General features: G+C 39.1%; 1 protein-coding gene across 2 annotated transcripts; it reads right to left on the bottom strand.

Moving 5' to 3' along the window:
* Positions 1-3219: 3219 nt before the first annotated feature.
* Positions 3220-18496, bottom strand: si:ch73-109d9.2 (uncharacterized protein LOC565042 homolog). 2 transcript variants are annotated; one of them, XM_062026784.1, is made up of 4 exons: positions 17255-18496; positions 15458-15546; positions 9321-9408; positions 3220-5395 (listed from the first exon to the last, which is right to left on the bottom strand). In XM_062026784.1, the coding sequence occupies exons 1-4, from the start codon at positions 17523-17525 to the stop codon at positions 4344-4346; spliced, it is 1500 nt and encodes a 499-aa protein (XP_061882768.1). In that variant the 5' UTR covers positions 17526-18496; the 3' UTR covers positions 3220-4343. The 2 variants fall into 2 exon arrangements, with proteins under 2 accessions (XP_061882768.1, XP_061882767.1); XM_062026783.1 differs by having other exon boundaries at positions 3221-5395; positions 15431-15546; positions 17255-18495.
* Positions 18497-19030: the final 534 nt, after the last annotated feature.

Genomic DNA, 19030 nt, shown 5'->3' with positions numbered 1-19030 from the left:
ATAAATTAAGAATGTTTATCATGGTTCTTCTTTGTACTTTGTAAACACTTTAAGTTTGAAGAGTTTCTTGAAGTGGATCATATTATTACATTGTTCGATTTATTTGCTTAATCCAGTCCATAATTTAATTCCACATACTGATATACTGAAGGTTTCAAGTGTTGTACGTGTACAGATGTTTTAAATTACATTGTTTCTCTAATATTATATTTCTCCTTTGTTGAGAAGAATTGTTGTATATTATTGGGTAGCAGATTGTAGTGTGGAGGAAATGTTACCTTTATGCTTACACTCATACTACATTATAGTAAAGTCTCAGCCAGCTATTACACTGCACATTTATGAGCAAACAAAATATACAGTGAAAGAAGTAACTCCATTTTCAGGCCTGTAAAGGTTGCATTTTAAATATGAATTGAAGGAAGCATAATTTAACTTCCAAATGACAGTGTTGGTGGGTATTTTCCAGAATCATGCTAACAGTATACTCATACATGACTTTTACATATCTTATATAATTCTAATTACTATGAACCTCATGTCTTGAAGACTCATTATAGAAGGCTGGAAATATCTTGAGTTGCATGTTATGAGCCTATGTTGTATATTAATTTCAACTCGTAAATCCAATTGCTGGAGAAAAAAAAACGAACCATTGCACTATATTCTAATTTTTTGAATATTGTTTCACCTGTATACATACAATTTATGAAAAATAATTTTAAAAATACTTAATTTCCCATAATTATTTATTTAATGGAGGGAATGTGTGCTTACGTTTAGAGTTGAAAATTTCCCAGAATTATATCTTTAATAGAGGGAATGTGTGCTTACGTTTAGAGTCCTGGGCATGACGTTAAAGTGGAGGCTCCTCTATGGGGTCTTGTGGTACTAGGAGGTTAACCCCTTTACTACTGTTACCCCAGGTGGCCCTTGGCAAAGGCCTAGTACCTGACTGCCCCCCTAGCCAGGGATACGGCGAAGACCTCAACGGCGGAGCAGGCGGAAGACGGTAGATTTAAGAACTACCACAACGGCTGCGATGGTGGAAGAAGGCTGCAGCAGAAAAGGGTCCCCAGTCGTCTTGGACTCCATGCCACTGGACCCTGACCCGATTCTGTTAAGGATCGTGTGGTGACTGTCTGTGCACCAGTCTCCCCACGTAAAACAAAGTCACGCACAGGCATCCTCCATAAAGGGATACACCCCTAACAGGAGGATCGTCATACTTGTTCGAGTGACCGCCGATGATGACGTTTAGAGTTGAAATTGTTTTAGTATTAAAGACAAAACCTTTGTTCAACATGACAAATGATTTATGATGCATTTAATTCTATTTCCTGTAGTATAAAGATTGATTGATTAAATTCAACATCCATTGAGTGGAGTCAAATCGATCCAAATCCCAATCCTTCAAATAAATAGAGGTGAAATTCCAAATTAGGATTCTTTTCATAAACCTAGTAAATTACACAATATTACAATCCCCTACTTGTCATTTGTTACACGCAATTAAGTTGTTTCTAGGTTTTAAATTATAGAAGGTTGGTCAAATGTATAAAACATTTTTCCATTTGTACTCTATTTGTAAAAGTATATCTAGGAGTGTTGATAAGATAAAAGCTCATCATATGATATAAAGGTTTGAAATATAATTGTAACACAAAACCATGCATGCTCAGTTGTTATTGAGTTAGAGCAGGCCTGGGCAATTATTTTGACTCAATGGGCCAAATTTAGAGAAAAAAATGTGTCTGGGGGCCGGTATAATTGATTTTTGGGAACACTAATACAAAACCTCACAATGTCTGATTGAAAGCTAAAAACGTTATGACAGATCACCTTAAAAAACATAATGGAATTATGAGGTTTTTTTACTGAGTGAGACACCCAAAATGTACATGAAAATAAAGAATGTGGGATTTACAATATCAACTATGACCAATAAAACACTGAATATTGACAACAAACTAATGCCACACCCCCTCTCGATATTTTACAATCAAGCGAAACGCAACAAAAATGCAACAAACAGCGAAATATGAACGCGAAGGGTAAATATAAATCCCACCTACAATCTGATACATCTGATACATCACTAGGCCGCACTGGAAACCCTCTGTGTAAACGCTCCCCACCCACAATGCTTGGTGCCTCGTCTGAGCTGTGGTGACTTAGATTACCATAGTAACTAGTATATCATGCAAAAGTGCAGATCGCAACCATGAAATACTTTTTATAGTTCAAGACTTACAGTAATTTGAAAACATCACTGCACATCATAATGGCAGCTACAGTTTTACATCTTAAAGATCTAAAAACTTTATTTGGGAATGTCCGGCGGGCCAGATTGAAAAGCTAAAGGGGACACCTACGGCCCCCGGGCCTTAATTTGCCCAGGTCTGAGTTAGAGCATTAAATCATAAGTACTATTGATGTGTTTTTTTCCTCAGTGCGAAGTCTTACCCCAGATTTCCACTGGATGCGCAATGGCTGCATAACGGCGACATCACAGAACATCTCCGCCATTCGCCCATCCCCACCGCCGTTCTGATGCGCATTGATGCTGCTCCGCCGTGCAGTGAAGTAGCGTGGACTTTTATGAGGTCACGCAAATACGCACGTAATCATGTGATGGGGAGTTGTAGTACATCGAAACAAAAGTATATTTTTCTGTCCTTCTAGAGGAGCTGAAACAAATTAACTTGCCATTCGGGATAAGTAACGGCTGCTGAACGGCAACACCGCGGAACGTCTTGAGCTTGGCCGTCCATCAGTACACATAGGTGGGCGGGCGTCTGTGATGGCACTGACTTGATCCTTGGAAAATACGACAGTTTTGCCTTGCAGAACGACTAGTTTACTTTTATTATTTGTACCAAGCAACAACTCAACAGTAACATCATCCCTGGCAAGCGTTGTGCACGCACACAAACAACACTTCTCATTCAACCACTCCACTGCTTCCCCGGCCCCCGTATCAGCTGGTATTTGACAAAGGCCCCGAAATAGCTGTCCAGCCTGTAGTACTGTATGATTCTTGGATTTTGGACCTACAAAATCAGCATGTCTTATCCATGTGTCAACAATGTGAAATTATTTTTGACAAGTTGACTTCAAGACAGTCTCCGCCCATTAAGATGTTTCCAAGTGTTAAATATGATTTGCCTAGAACACAAGAGTATTTTATTTTGAAAGTAAACAGGATAATTTATTTAATGTTAGCTAAATTGATCCGCTGTGTTATGCCGTATGGCAAATACACGCTTAGACAAACTTTATTGATCCACAAGGAAAATAAAGATAAGTGATTAAAAAAAGCAAGAAAAGTTGAGAATAATACCAAAAATAAAGTAAAATGGAGGAAATCAAAGGAGCTACTGTGATATGCTGCCACTCTTTCAGGCACATCAAAGGAGAAAAAAAAGTATAAAATATATATAATATATAAAATAAATATAGAATCTCTGTGTACATTTAGCGCAGTAATGCGATAAGCCACCGGCATGGTGTCACCATGCGCAAGTGGTTCTGCAACAGTTGATATCGACACATTGACTTGAATGGAAACGGAAAGAATCCGCCGCCATCATGTTGCTGTTTCGCATCCAGTGGAAGTCTGGTGTTGTGTTGACACTGAGCAGAAGTGGAGGTGTTGGGGTGTTACACACACACACAACACAATCGTGGGCACACAGACAGGAGGGAAAGAGACGGGGTGAAAGAATATTGCTACATAATTGGAGACCACATGTTGAAAAGATGGAGAACATGAGCAGCAGGAAACAACATTTAAGATTGTTTGTTTCAGAATGCTAACATTTGCTAAACGCGAGCAAAAACTGTTACCTGGATACAGCTTTTTCATTACATTTTACATACTCATTCATATTTTGTCATTATAATTTTTATTTCAGTGTAAATAGTTTGAAAAGTACAAATAATACACACAACTAGATTGTAACCCTTAAACATGTGATTTACATTTTTACACAAAAAAATTATATTGCATGAACTTGGGTAATAAATTAAGTCAATAAGCAACAACAACATTTGAGGAGTTGTTTGGGAGTCGAAAGAAACTGATGTTTGTAAGGGAGTCAAGGCAAAAGAACAGACTCTCTTATAAGAGACAACATTCCTAATTAATTAATACAGCCTGATATAAAGTGGAATCCTAGACATAAGAACAACTTATTAATCCTTCTGTTACATTTTCAAACAAATATAATTTTAACATTACCAAAAAATGTAGGAACAGTAAAGAAATGAAGTGACCAAAGGACATCATTTAGCTGAAATAACAAGCATCAAAAAAGTGTTTGATTATGATATTCACGCCTCTACAGATGTGTCAAATGTTTGCGTTGATGTGATCTCAGATGATCCAGGCGTTTAAAGCTAAGGCCGCACACAGTACAGCAGTATGGTCTTTCTCCTGTGTGGGTACGCTGGTGCACCTTTAATATGTCGGCTCGCGTGAAGCTCTTGTGACATGTGGTGCACTGATGTGGTTTTTCTTGGGTGTGGATTCTCTGGTGCAGCTTCAGATTCCACAAACGGCTGAATTTGTTCCCGCACACGCCGCAGCAGTACCGTTTGTCGCCGCACTGGCTACACTTGTGTGTCTTCAGGTCCGAGAACAATGAGAAACTTTTACCACAACGGCTGCAATGGTGAAGCTCCTGCCTTGAATGGATCCTCTGGCTGACGTCGAGGTTACAGGCTGGAGTGACTGCTTTTTTGCAGTGCTCACAGGAGCACGGTGGAGCGCTACCTCCGTGTGTTTGCTTGTGTGCATTATGGGCAGCAGAGTGAGGAAAGGAGAGAGAGCGTTGGTTACAAAAACGGCCCCTCGCTCCTCTCTCTGCTTTAAAATGTGCGTTATCACAAGCAGGGAACGCTTTCGAGGACCCATACAGATCTCCTGTGCTAACCAAAGATGTGTCGCCTTGGTCCTGGTAGCTCAATCTTTGGCTTGAACTGCTTGAAGCATGCATGAGGCTCTGGTTCTGAATGTAACCGTCCTCGTTAATCAGCAAACAAGATAATTCTCTTAAATCTGTGTCAGCTCTTGAGCCACCCCCATATATCAGTTCACCTGTTTGGAAAGTTTGTTCCTTAGCCTCCTCCGGTGCGTCTCTATCCCCTTCATAGTGACTGGTATAAGTCATGTCTGCGCCTGGTTGCGAGGATCCTTGTAGTTCCAAACTAGCAACATCATCCATGCTCGTGTCTCCATAATTAGTCTTTCTAAAGTCATCCATCATATACCTGCCCTCCAGAGGTGTTTCCAAGTGGACACTTTGAGAAGAGTCCAACGTCTGGTCAAAGCTTGCTTCCCAGTTTATGTGTGAGTGTTTACTTGGCCCGGGCAGAACTGACGTCTCTGATTCTGATCATGATAAACAGGAGAGAAGGAGCAATAAAATATGGTTGCTTGGTTTTGTAAGGCTTTTAAAATTGAGATAGCAATCCCTCTAAGATTTTGATATTTTTGTGATTGTTGCAGCCTAAATGGCTAATTTCACAGCAGCTTCTTCAAAATGTTGCAGCAAAAATTGCAACGGTTAGACGATTTTTCAGCTTGAAATTGTATTAATTTGTTATCAATTTCTAAAGTGTTCTTCGTACCCTCAACCCGAAAAAGTACCAGAATTCAACAAATTAAAGGCCTACTGAAATGAAATTTTCTTATTTAAACGGGGATAGCAGATCCATTCTATGTGTCATACTTGATCATTTCGCGATATTGCCATATTTTTGCTGAAAGGATTTAGTAGAGAACATCGACGATAAAGTTTGCAACTTTTGGTCGCTGATAAAAAAAGCCTTGCCTGTACCGGAAGTAGCGTGACGTCACAGGTTGAAGGGCTCCTCACATTTGCAAATTGTTTACACCAGCAGCGAGAGCGATTCGGACCGAGAAAGCGACGATTACCCCATTAATTTGAGCCAGGATGAAAGATTCGTGGATGGGGAAAGTGAGAGTGAAGGATTAGAGTGCAGTGCAGGACATATCTTTTTTCGCTCTGACTGTAACTTAGGTACAAGGGCTCATTGGATTCCACACTCTCTCCTTTTTCTATTGTGGATCACGGATTTGTATTTTAAACCACCTCGGATACTATATCCTCTTGAAAATGAGAGTTGAGAACACGAAATGGACATTCACAGTGACTTTTATCTCCACGACAATACATCGGCGAAGCACTTTAGCTACGGAGCTAACGTGATAGCATCGTGCTTAACTGCAGATAGAAACAGAAAAAATAAGCCCCTGACTGGAAGGATAGACAGAAGATCAACAATACTACCAAACCCTGGACCTGTAACCACACGGTTAATGCTGTACCGCCTGGCGAAGCCTAGCAATGCTGTTGCTAACGATGCCATTGAAGCTAACTTAGCTACGGGACCTCGACAGAGCTATGCTAAAAACATTAGCTCTCCACCTACGCCAGCCCTCATCTGCTCATCACGACCCGTGCTCACCTGCGTTCCAGCGATCGACGGCGCGACGAAGGACTTCACCACGATGATCGGTGCAGTCGTGGCCCGGAGACGGAGGAAGTCAACCCAGACAGGTGAGGACAGCGGCGCGGCGGCGTACAGCGTTGTAGCTTTCGACGACACCCCGGCCACCATCAGAGTCGGCAAGAAACATATATTTCCACAAAGTTACGTACGTGACATGCACATAGCGGCACGCACGTACGGGCAAGCGATCAAATGTTTGGAAGCCAAAGCTGTACTCACAGTAGCGTGTCTGCTATCCAACTCAAAGTCCTCCTGGTTGTGTTGCTGTAGCCAGCCGCTAATACACCGATCCCACCTACAGCTTTCTTCTTTGCTCCATTGTTAATTGAACAAATTGCAAAAGATTCAGCAACACAGATGTCCAGAATACTGTGGAATTATGTGGTGAAAACAGACGACTTAAGCTGGCCACCATGCTATTCCAAAATGTCTGCTTCAACCAGTGACGTCACGCGCAAACGTCATCATACCAAGACGTTTTCAGCCGGAAGTTTCCCGGGAAATTTAAAATTGCACTTTATAAGTTAACCCGGCCGTATTGGCATGTGTTGCAATGTTAAGATTCCATCATTGATATATAAACTATCAGACTGTGTGGTCGGTAGTAGTGGGTTTCAGTAGGCCTTTAAAGTAAATAGTAGGGGTGTCCTGATTTTTTTTCACTTCTGATACAATACCAATTTGATACTGACATGGATCCGATAGGATATCAGTACGAAATATAAATACATGTAGAGCTGAAGGAGATCTGTCTTCAAATAGTCGGAGATTTGGTGATTCTGATGCGACAAACAACCTCAAAGTGGAATCGTCCGGTATTAATATAATCTCCCCCCTCTGTGAGAGGGAGGCGAGTTAATACCTTGACCATATTTGATAAAATTTATTTGACCATAAATTCAACTGATCGTTGACGATGAGCAAAACCTAGCAAATCGGGTTTGACAATGAAAATCCTTAGTCGAAGACAGCCACACATACTTGTTTTATTATGTAGTGTGTATTGTTAGAAAAGGTTTGATCACGTGAAATTAGTCAGCTAGAGAATAGTAAGTCAGAAAAACATTAACCTATTTATAATCAACCATCTGGAATGGACTTATGTTGTCTTTCAGTTGAAGTGGAGTGCTAATTAGGTTTTTTGGCGACACCTATTGTCCACAATAATTAATTGCGTTAATCTCAAGATGGACAGGCAGCACGGTGGTACGGGGGTACATGTGCCTCACAATTCAAAGGTCCTGAGTCCTGAGTAGTCCTGAGTTCAATCCCGGGCTCGGGATCTTTCTGTGTGGAGTTTGCATGTTCTCCCTGTGACTGTGTGGGTTCCCTCCGGGTACTACGGCTTCCTCCCACCTCCAAAAAAGATTGCACTTGGGGATAGGTTGATTGGCAACACTAAATTGGCCCTAGTGTGTGAATGTGAGTGTGAATGTTGTCTGTCTATCTGTGTTGGCCCTGTGATGAGGTGGCGACTTGTCCAGGGTGTACCCCGCCTTCCGCCCGAATGCAGCTGAAATAGGCTACAGCACCCCCGCGACCCCAAAAGGGACAAGCGGTAGAAAATGGATGGATGGAATCTCAAGATGCAGTTAATTGTATGATGCAGACACGTTTGTTACTGGATATTTTATGTGTAAGTATTATACAACTATAATTATTTGATACTTGTCCGTATTGACAAATGTGCTCTTTTAGGCCGTAATATTGCTCAATTAGGACACTTATTACGTACAGTATGTCTAGCTTTTGTGCTATTGTGTGCTTAGATGCTGTGTAGCTGCTAGGTCCTAGTAGCCTACAGCTTACCATGTTTACCTTTTGTAAACGATTTGACTAAAATACAAGAAAAGACCAACACTGTGTGCTTATTGGAGGACACTTTATTAAACACGCTGCTGGATTTTTTGCATCGGAGATTTTAGATGTAAACCTATATCAACCAATACTTTGTTGTTTCTTATCACTACAATATTAAAATTTGATCTGGACACCCCTGCTAAATATCAATTATTAGCGCACAACATGTTTGCATGGTTTCAAAAACCAATAGTGATGTGTTACACATGTTTTATTATCACACAGTGTAACAAAACCTGACTTACAAGTATACATTAGATGAAAATAAAAGCATATCCTCTAAACCAGGGGTCCCCAAACTTTTTGACTCGGGGGCCGCATTGGGTTAAAACAATTTGGCCAGGGGCCGGACTGTGTATATATATATATATATATATATATATATATATATATATATATATATATATATATATATATATATATATATATATACACATATATATATATATATATATATATATATATATATATATATATATATATATAAAAATAACGTGACATCATCACGCGCGCGGAAAGTGCGCTATATATATACATATATATATATATATATATATATATATATATATATATATATATATATATATATACATATGTATATATATATATATATATATATAGCGCACTTTCCGCTTTTTATATACGTGGGACTTCCTGCGGGCCTGATTTTGGATGCTGGCGGGCCGGAACGTTTGGGGACCCCTGCCCTAAACCCATTGTCAAATTACCATATTATAAAAACAAACACCACATAAAAAATCCACAAGTTGGAGACATTCTCAGAAGAATAAAATCTAAACTTTGATAAAAGTTTGAGCGCCTACTCAGGGACCAATTTATTTGCCGATATGGATGGATTCAGTTGGATTGGCGTGAACGCAACATCGCAGATTCCTGGAGAGTTTAAAATAGGTACATACCATCCACGTCCTCTGAATCTTTAGCTTCGGGTGTAATGCGAAGGGCTTCCTCCTTCAGCAGCCGGTCTAGATTTGGCACGTTTGAAGACTACCAAAAAGCAAAACAAAATAATGTTTCACAAGTAGCGACAACATAAACTTAGTAATACAGCAATCTTTAGCAAATGGGTCATTCCATCAAATAGGTGCATTGCTTGTTTTAACTCTTTAAAAATAAACTATGTATTTACTATTTAGACTTAAAAAGTTTTTTTTTTCAACTTTTACTGTGATAATACTTATACTAAACTAGTCCAAATGTATAGTCATATTTTTTGTACAAGGTTCCTAAGTTGAAGATGACTCGTTTGAGCAACAGGACTGAAACTATCAGGAGTGAGTTTTTAGCATAGAATGACCAAACACATTAAATAGACATTTATGCTAATACACTGAAGCACATGACAGTAATTCAACAAAGTATATACTTCTCAAAAAAAATTGAGGTAACAGGATTGGGTGGAGATTGGAACGCCCAGTCACAGTTAAACTATGATGGAATATGCATAAATTTAAATGAGTAAACCTACATTTGTTGTTTTCATGGCTTTCAGAAGATGGGAATGATGCAACTTCCTGTTGACCATGTGCCTTATGGAATAGTCTACATTGTTCACAGGGTGTGTTAAGGTAACAGGGACTGAGTAAAAACTCAGGGACAAAAGGTAAAATGATAAATGTTATCGTTGCCTATGAAGGTTGTCTTGTCTATTGGTACTTGTAGAACTACAATACCCTGTGGTCTTTGCGGTAGAGCGAAATTGGAAGTATAAACAATAACACAAGCAGAGATACGAGCGGGTCCAAATATATACTGCAGAGTTGTATATAAAAAGTTGCTTGAAAGCTGTTGTTCCTGCATTATTTAAACAAACAAAAAAATATAACTGTCTGCACGCTTTGCATGCGCTTGTATGCATATCAAAATATCTTCTAGGACCGGGGTGTCAAACTCATTTCAGCTCAGGGGCCGCATGGAGGAAAATGTATTCCCACGTGGGCCAGACGGCTAAAATCATGGTATAAAAACTTAAAAATGCAGCAACTTCAGATTGTTTTCTTTGTTTTACTTTGGCCCAAAATAGAACAAGCACATTCTGAAAATGTACAAATAATCCTCTTGACAAAACACTTCAAGTTAGTTGGAATTGGTGCAGTTTCAAAAACACCATGAAGAACACAATGTACTTAGACTTAATTTCAGTGTTCTACAAAGCAATTAAACTTTAAATCACAGCTCATCTGGCTTGAACAAAAAACTAAATTAAGCATAAATAAAAACTATTCCATGTAATGCCTCATTTGTCATTTCCATTGTTCACTTTCTTTAAATTTGCACAGAAACAATAATTTTCACAGGACTATATCATGTGCAGTGTCTCATGCAGCATTTTAAGTGGGGTTACCAATTGTTCATTTTACTCCTGTTTGTTTTACATTGGGTCGAGGTGGAGGAGTCGCAGCTCCGCTTTACCGTGTACCTTCTTGCTTGGTACACTGGCGTCGGTATAAACTATTTGCTTGCCTAACAGAATTTTTTCTACATATAACTGTGATCAAAAATGTTATTATTTATTGATGTTGAACATTTTAATTATCAGCATTGGTATGACCAATATTGCCCCTGTAACTACTTGATATTGGAACAATACCCAAATTTGTAGTATTTCCCAAAACTAATGTAAAGTATCCACACAACAGAAGGATAAGTGCTTGCTACATTTTAACAGAAGTGTAGATAGAACAATGTTACAGCATAAAATAAACAGATATCAACAGTAAATTAGCAAGTAGATTAATAATAGTTTCGAGAAAATAATACCGCAGGAGATTGCGCAATATGTTACCGCATTTGTCAGCAGCCAAATTAGGAGCCTTCATAACCATTTTGAAATGTGGCTCTTATAATTTATACACTAAATAAATAACATATTGTGATGTATATCGTTATCGCTGGAGGCTGCAAAAAATATTGCAATATAGATTTGAGGCCATATTGCTCATACCTAATTGACAGTTTAAAAATATCAACACAATATGTAAACGACTTTGTTATTCTCTTCCTCTGTGTGTGTGTAACATGTTCAGCCTTGTCTTCCAGTGATAATGATATGTGATAATGATACTTAAAGGGGGCCTTTTATCTAAAACCAACTTTTCTTACCTAATGGAACCTGTTTTTGTGTGTTTGAGATCTGTAAAAGTCCCGTAAAATTAAAATTAAACCATGGAGGCTTGGCAGAGATATTTATAAAAAAGTCTTGCCTTCCTTCATACTTCTCCAAACGAGTCTTTTGGAGTTTGCCTAATTTGTGACGTTTTCCTAACTGTGCAACAGCGGATATCTCCATATGTGGTAGAGATTTACCCGAAGATCTTTGCGCGAGTCCGTGATTATAGTCCGGCGTTGTAGTCAATAAGTTCCTCCTTTTTTTTCTATCTTCTTGTTGTGGGGCAGACTGGCTCTTAAATGCACATGCATCCACGGTTGTTGCCATTTCAAATAAAAAGTAGTGTATAGTTCTAACTTACATCTTTCAGTAGACTCCATATGGAAGTGCTAAAAACTACAACATGACTGACGGGGTGAAAACGCAGTTGAAGTGGAGACACAAAGACCACTAAAAAAACGGCGCATCCTGAAGAGACGGCTTGAAGATGGTCTGTAAAACAAACTCTATGCAACATTTTGACCAAGGAACCACCAATTGCATGTTTTGTAGACCACACAGAAGTATTTTAAAGGTATAAAAAGCAGAAATGGCATGACCCTTGTAAAGAGGAACTACACTTGTTGGGGGGGAATTTTGCCTATTAATCACAATCCTTATGTGAAACAATAACACATTGTTTTTTTCTTTTTTTATGCATTCTATATCGTAAATAAACACTAGCAAAAGTCAGCTAACAATAAAGGTAATGGGAGTCATTACGTCATTGCATCTATTGCGCCCATAAAGCCATCAATTGCAGTGCATTAATTTTACAGACACATTGCAACCTTCGCTTATTTCCTTCAACAACTACTAATCATGGCAGACTTTATGATATACAAGGACGACTACTTCGGGACAAATGATGATCAAGAACCTTATATTTTTCAACCTGAATATTAGGGGGATTATCTGCGAGTTTTAGAAGCAGAGTGATAAGCAGATCTAGCAAAGAGCACTATTACTAAGTGATCAACAAGAAATACAAACTTCAAACATAATAAAACAATCACTTACTGTACAATGTCTGCTCTCACTGGGATGCCGATTGATAGGTTATTCATAACTTCCATTTAGATTAAGAATGAATCATAGTCCTCACGCAGGTAAAACAAACACAAGTGTCTTTTTGTCTCTTCTCGCCATCTTCGGGTCTAAGCTGAGTGTCAAAGTTGACCAACTTCTCGGTTTATGGCCACAATCTTCTACTAATTCTGATTTATAACCTAAAATGACCTTTAACCAACTCACAGGCGATGCGGGAGCTCACCGGCTCAGTAATGTATGTCAACAGCTGCATTAGCTTGTTACTTCTGAGATCACGGCACTGCTAAAAGTAGTTCTTCAGCGTTAAATTTGGTCAATATTCCGGTCACGAGATGTAAATTGAGTATTGTTGGAGGTTTTTAGAGGGCTTTATGGGAGAATAGATTACTCCCATTTTATTATCCACCTCGTAGTTGCCGTATATTACAAATTATATTGCATAAAATAGATAAACAAATGTCTCACATAGAGATAGTGAATAATAGGCAAAATTCCGAACAAAGTTCAATTCCCCTTTGAGATACTGAGAAATGCAGTTTATTTGCTGTAATGGAGGTGATAATTATTAGCATAGAGGAGTGGGTCCAAACTTTCTATGGAGATACATAATTAGCTGCTAGACGCATGTCAGCCGGGGAACTAAAAATAAAAAACAGCGTCAGCCAGAATGGATTGATGTTTGTGATCGGCAATGAAATGCATTAATCAGGAATGGCGATAAGCTACTTTATCACAACAAGTCTCTGACACTGATCTGTGGCCGATCCATCGGCACATCTCATACCTCAGAGAATATCCTGAAGCCACTAAAGTCTCTCATCAAGAGAACACTAAAAAAATATTGACAAAAAGACCCTAAAGTATCATTATTGTAACATTTTAACTAAGTATAATATTTTGGATTTAGATAATTATCAGATATTGATGGGTACTTGCCTCATCTCTAGAGTTCTAAATAAACTTGCTTCCCCTCCCTTAAAGGCCTACTGAAAGCCACTACTACCGACCACGCAGTCTGATAGTTTATATATCAATGATGAAATCTTAACATTGCAACACATGCCAATACGGCCGGGTTAACTTATAAAGTGACATTTAAAACTTCCCGGGATATATCCGGCTGAAACATTGCGGTATGATGACGTATGCGCGTGACGAAGTCCGAGTAACGGAAGTTATGGTACCCCGTAGAATCCTATACAAAAAGCTCTGTTTTCATTTCATAATTCCACAGTATTCTGGACATCTTTTGCAATTTTTTTAATGAACAATGAAGGCTGCAAAGAAGACAGTTGTAGGTGGGATCAGTGTATTAGCAGCGGACTACAGCAACACAACCAGGAGGACTTTGTTGGAGCGCTAGCCGCGCTAGCCGCCGACCTCACCTTGACTTCCTACGTCTTCGGGCCGCCAAACGCATCGGGTGAAGTCCTTCGTCCTTCTGCCGATCGCTGGAACGCAGGTGAGCACGCGTGTTGATGAGCAAATGAGGGCTGGCTGACGTAGGTGGAGAGCTAATGTTTTTAGCATAGCTCTGTGCAGTCCGGTTGCTAAGTTAGCTTCAATGGCGTCGTTAGCACAGCATTGTTAACCTTCGCCAGCCTGGAAAGCATTAACCGTGTATTTACATGTCCACGGTTTAATAGTATTGTTGATTTTCTATCTATCCTTCCAGTCAGGGGTTTATTTCTTTTGTTTCTATATGCAGTTGAAGCAAGATGCTATCACGTTAGCTCGTAGCTAAAGCATTTCGCCGATGTATTGTCGTGGAGATAAAAGGCACTGAATGTCCATTTCGCGTTCTCGACTCTCATTTTCAAGAGGATATAGTATCCGAGGTGGTTTAAAATACAAATCTGTGACCTACAATAGAAAAAGGAGAGTGTGGATTCCAATGAGCCAGCTTGTACCTAAGTTACGGTCAGAGCGAAAAAAGATACGTCCATCGCTGCCTCTCAAGTCATTCACTGTAACGTTCCTCATCTACGAATCTTTCATCCTCGCTCAAATTAATGGGGTAATCATCACTTTCTCGGTCCGAATCTCTCTCGCTCCATTGTAAACAACGGGGAATTGTGAGGAATCCTAGCTTCTGTGACGTCACGCTACTTCCGGTACAGGCAAGGTTTTTGTTATCAGCAAGCAAAAGTTGCGAACTTTATCGTCGATTTTCTCTACTAAATCCTTTCAGCAAAAATATGGCAATATCGCGAAATGATCAAGTATGACACATAGAATGGATCTGCTATTCCCGTTTAAATAAAAAAAAATAATTTCAGTAGGCCTTTAATAGATTGTATTAATAAAAAAATTGCAGTCAAGTAAACACCAGAGCAGTGACCAGAGGGGACTGCAACGTATAAAGGCGCAGGACTAAATCTGGCCAAATGGTGGGGTCTATCAGAGGCATACAGTCATGGAACAGGCTGACAGCCCATGTCAGAAACTGTGACACCTATTTAACATTTAAAACTGCTCTGAAACAGTGGTTGAAAACTAATCAGACATGAACGCACAATTAGATTATTAACTTGTTTTTTTGTTTGTTTTATTTTTTTGTCCATGGTCTGTGCTTATGATATGTTTGCAATGTGTAATGCCTTGTGATTTATGTATTCTTTTGTATCATGACCCGTTGAATGTATTAACCTGCCTTAGGACAACGGATTAATATGAGCTGTTGTGCTAACTGCGGCATATTTACATTGTTGGTCTATGTTGATGAATATGCATTGTCCTAATTCAAATAAATACATAAAATAAAAAAACATCCCAATTAGACACAGTTCCCAGGATTTATACAGCAAATACCTGTGACACTTTCATATCGACACAGACCTCCTCTTCCATACGAGAAGGATGTCCAGCAGCATCTTCTTGGCTTTGCATATCTTCTTGCAGTTCACTCTCTTGTTTAAGGTTTTTTTCTACAGAAGAAGAGAGTATAAGTAGTTGGGATCTATAATTGATTGTTTTATTACACTTTATTAGCCACACATTGGACTATTAGGATAGGGTGTACCCCGCCTTCCGCCCTGATGCAGCTGAGATAGGCTCCGGCATCCCCCGCGACTCCGAATGGGACAAGTGGTAGAAAATGGATGGATGGATGGATATACTATAGAACATGTGTTTATCTGTACAGTTCTGATTTAATGTTCACTTTAGACAAAGCCCAAACGATTAACAAAGCCTAAACTATCCTCCAACATCAACTCATACAAACAAGAGACAGAAGGGGCTGTGAAGTGGTGTGAGGAGAAAGATCTGATTTTAAAATGTAAAAAAAACAAAGGAGATGGTTTTTGATCCCAAATCTGTGGGGGATCACAGCCCGATCATTATTCATGGGGAGAGAATGGAGCAGGTGTCCTCCTATAAGTACTATGGTATTTGTTTTGATTCCCAGTTAACTTGGGCCAACCAAGTTGACTCTGTTTGCTCCCGTATTAACCAGTGCCTGCACTTTCTAAGGAGGCTCAGGGTCCACGGTGTGGCAAGTAATATCATGATGTTGTTTTATAAGGCAAACGTTGAATCTGTCATCCGTTATGGCATCTCCACATGGTTTGGAAATCTGTCTGTCAAACTCATAACCCAACTTCAAAACCTTATCAAGAGGGCTGGTAAAATAATTGGCATGTAGCCCTCTTGTTCCCTTCAAGAAATATTTGACAAGACTGTGAGGAAACAGGGTCTTAAAATCACCCATGACCCACACCACATACTTCACAGTGAAATTGTGTTGATGCCAAATGGTAAACGGTAGAGAACAGCAACATACAAGCTCAACAGGTATAGATTTTCTTTTGTCCCACTGGCAATCAAAGCACTTAACAACAGAAAACGACTGTAATAACCTGATGCAATATTAAGGAGTGCAATATTGGGATAGTGCAATACGGGGGAAGTGTAATGTGTGATCTCATAATAAACTGATATACCTGCACACTGTTCAGTGTTGTCACTGTATTGTCGGATGAATTGTATGTATGTATGTATGTATGTATGTATGTATGTATGTATGTATGTATGTATGTATGTATGTATGTATGTATGTATGGATGGATGTAAAATGTTTATTGTCTCCTTGGAGACGATAAAGCAAATTTTCCATCCATCCATCCATCCATCCATTTTCTACCGCTTGTTCCTTTTTGGGGCCACGGGGTGTGCTGGAGCCTATCTCAGCTGCATTCGGGCGGAAGGCGGGGTACACCCTGAACAAGTCGCCACCTCATCGCAGGGCCAACACAGATAGACAGACAACATTCACACACACATTCACACACTAGGGCCAATATAGTGTTGCCAATCAACCTATCCCCAGGTGCATGTTTTTGGAGGTGGGAGGAAGCCGGAGTACCCGGAGGGAACCCACGCAGTCACGTGGAGAACATGCAAACTAAACACAGAAAGATCCCGAGCCCGGGATTGAACTCACGACCTTCATATTGTGAGGCACATGCACTAACCCCTGTTTCCAACGTTCTGCCCATAAAAGCTAATTATCCATCTATCCATTTTCTACCGCTTGTCCCTTTTGGGGTCGCGGGAGGTGCTGGAGCCTATCTCATTATTGTTATAATTATGAACAAGAAACACAAAATATAAGGTAATGAGGGTATGTATTACCTATCTGCATCACTTTTGGCTTCTCTTTGTTGGGCACTTGCAGTGCACTGAAGTCTGCACATTTCAGTCCTCTGTCGCCCTGTGGCTCTTTGCGTTTGCTCTCCGACCACTTTAGTCTCCTCTTTAGGCGCTCGACCTGCTCCCTGCACCGTGCGACCTCCTCCACGAAACTGTCCTGCACAAGCCTGGTGATCTCATACATGGCGGCTTTGAATACCGTCTCCATCACACCGGAAAGCTGCGACTGGAAGGTTACGAGTGGGTCGGCCATGATCCCCTTTGCAGTTCTCAAAAGTGATGAAACGACTGACCCTTTACACTTGTCAGCTCTTTTTTTGTCCTGGGTGGCTTAATTATATCAATGCAGCATAATTTAGCATCGACTGCTAAGTCTCTCGTTCGCCTGGCAGCGAGGTTTCGATGACCAACATTTACAGTGACTTTTGCTCCCTATGCCTAAGAAGACATTACTCCAAGCCATGAAACACAACTACAATATATATACAAATAAATAACTTGTACTTAATTTTGTGAAGCAAACGAATTTCATCTTGGTTCCGTCATCAATCGCCCCGCCGACATTTTGACTACGGCGAGTATTTTGGGACAAAATTTAAAAAAATAGAGTATTTGTTTTTGAATACGGTTTTGTGTTACGCAGAGGACATGATATACTTTAAAATAAATAAAAACACAATGTCACTTGCACGTAGTTTGTGCGGCAAAGAAGTATATGTTTTAAATTTTTATTTAAAAAAAATAAAAAAAAATATTGAACAACAAACATACATTTATAATGCACACAAAAGTCAAGGCACTTTCAACATCAGCGAAACATGTCAATGAAATACAACAAAAACAAATACAGATACAGTATTAAATAATAATAATAATAAAAAATATGAAAAAAAAACCCAAAAAGGGCTACCTAAATGACTTTAAATGTTTACATACATTTAAAAGCTTTTGTACTCTTAAACATTCTCCAAGATTTGATTGATAATTGTAACCCATTAAGCCAATTAGAAAATGTAGGCCTTACTTTCATAAATCGACATTTATGTAGGAAAATGTTTGCCCGGAGCATAATAATGTTGACAAATATGTATATGTTACAGTCGTTTACAGAAATACCAAATTTAATCTATTCTATAGAGAATGGGGATATCTCCAAACCCTTGTTTCTCAGCCAATCTCTGATCTCCTCCTCAAACAAATGTACAGTCTCACATTCCACAAACAGATACAACAGCCATCAACCTCCATGTTAAATTTAAGCTTACAAAAACATTTGAAGGGTATATTCCATTAATAATATTAAATGTTATTTATTTAATTTAGGGAATAATTGGGTATGTAATATATCTTGTCCTTATTTTTCTTAGCTCACCTTTTGTAAACTCCTTCAGGATGTATTGTTTATGAACTGTGCCCGGTAAATATTATTTCACTAAAACTGCCCTCATATAATTGTTGGAACATTTTTCATCACAGAAATGAACATCTTCAATATGAATTTTCTCAGACAAGGGGTAGTATTTGAATATAAAACATCTTGAGTTACCATATATTTTAAGGATAGAGGTATTGATTTGGTGATCTTTTGAAGCAAAATAAGTATCTTCTTCGTTACATAAACAATCACCATTCCGCCATTTTACTACGGTGAGAAGTTTGGGACAAACCTTAAAAAGAGACGGTAATACATGTAAAATTTAAATAAGTTTTGGTCTACACAAATACGATGATATATGTTGGGGCTTTAGTGGGTTTAGA

Source organism: Entelurus aequoreus, linkage group LG18 (genome assembly GCF_033978785.1).
Source record: "Entelurus aequoreus isolate RoL-2023_Sb linkage group LG18, RoL_Eaeq_v1.1, whole genome shotgun sequence".
Taxonomy (NCBI): Eukaryota; Metazoa; Chordata; class Actinopteri; order Syngnathiformes; family Syngnathidae; genus Entelurus; species Entelurus aequoreus.
Note: the sequence above shows the minus strand (reverse complement) of the source record. Positions and strands in the feature narration are given on the sequence as shown.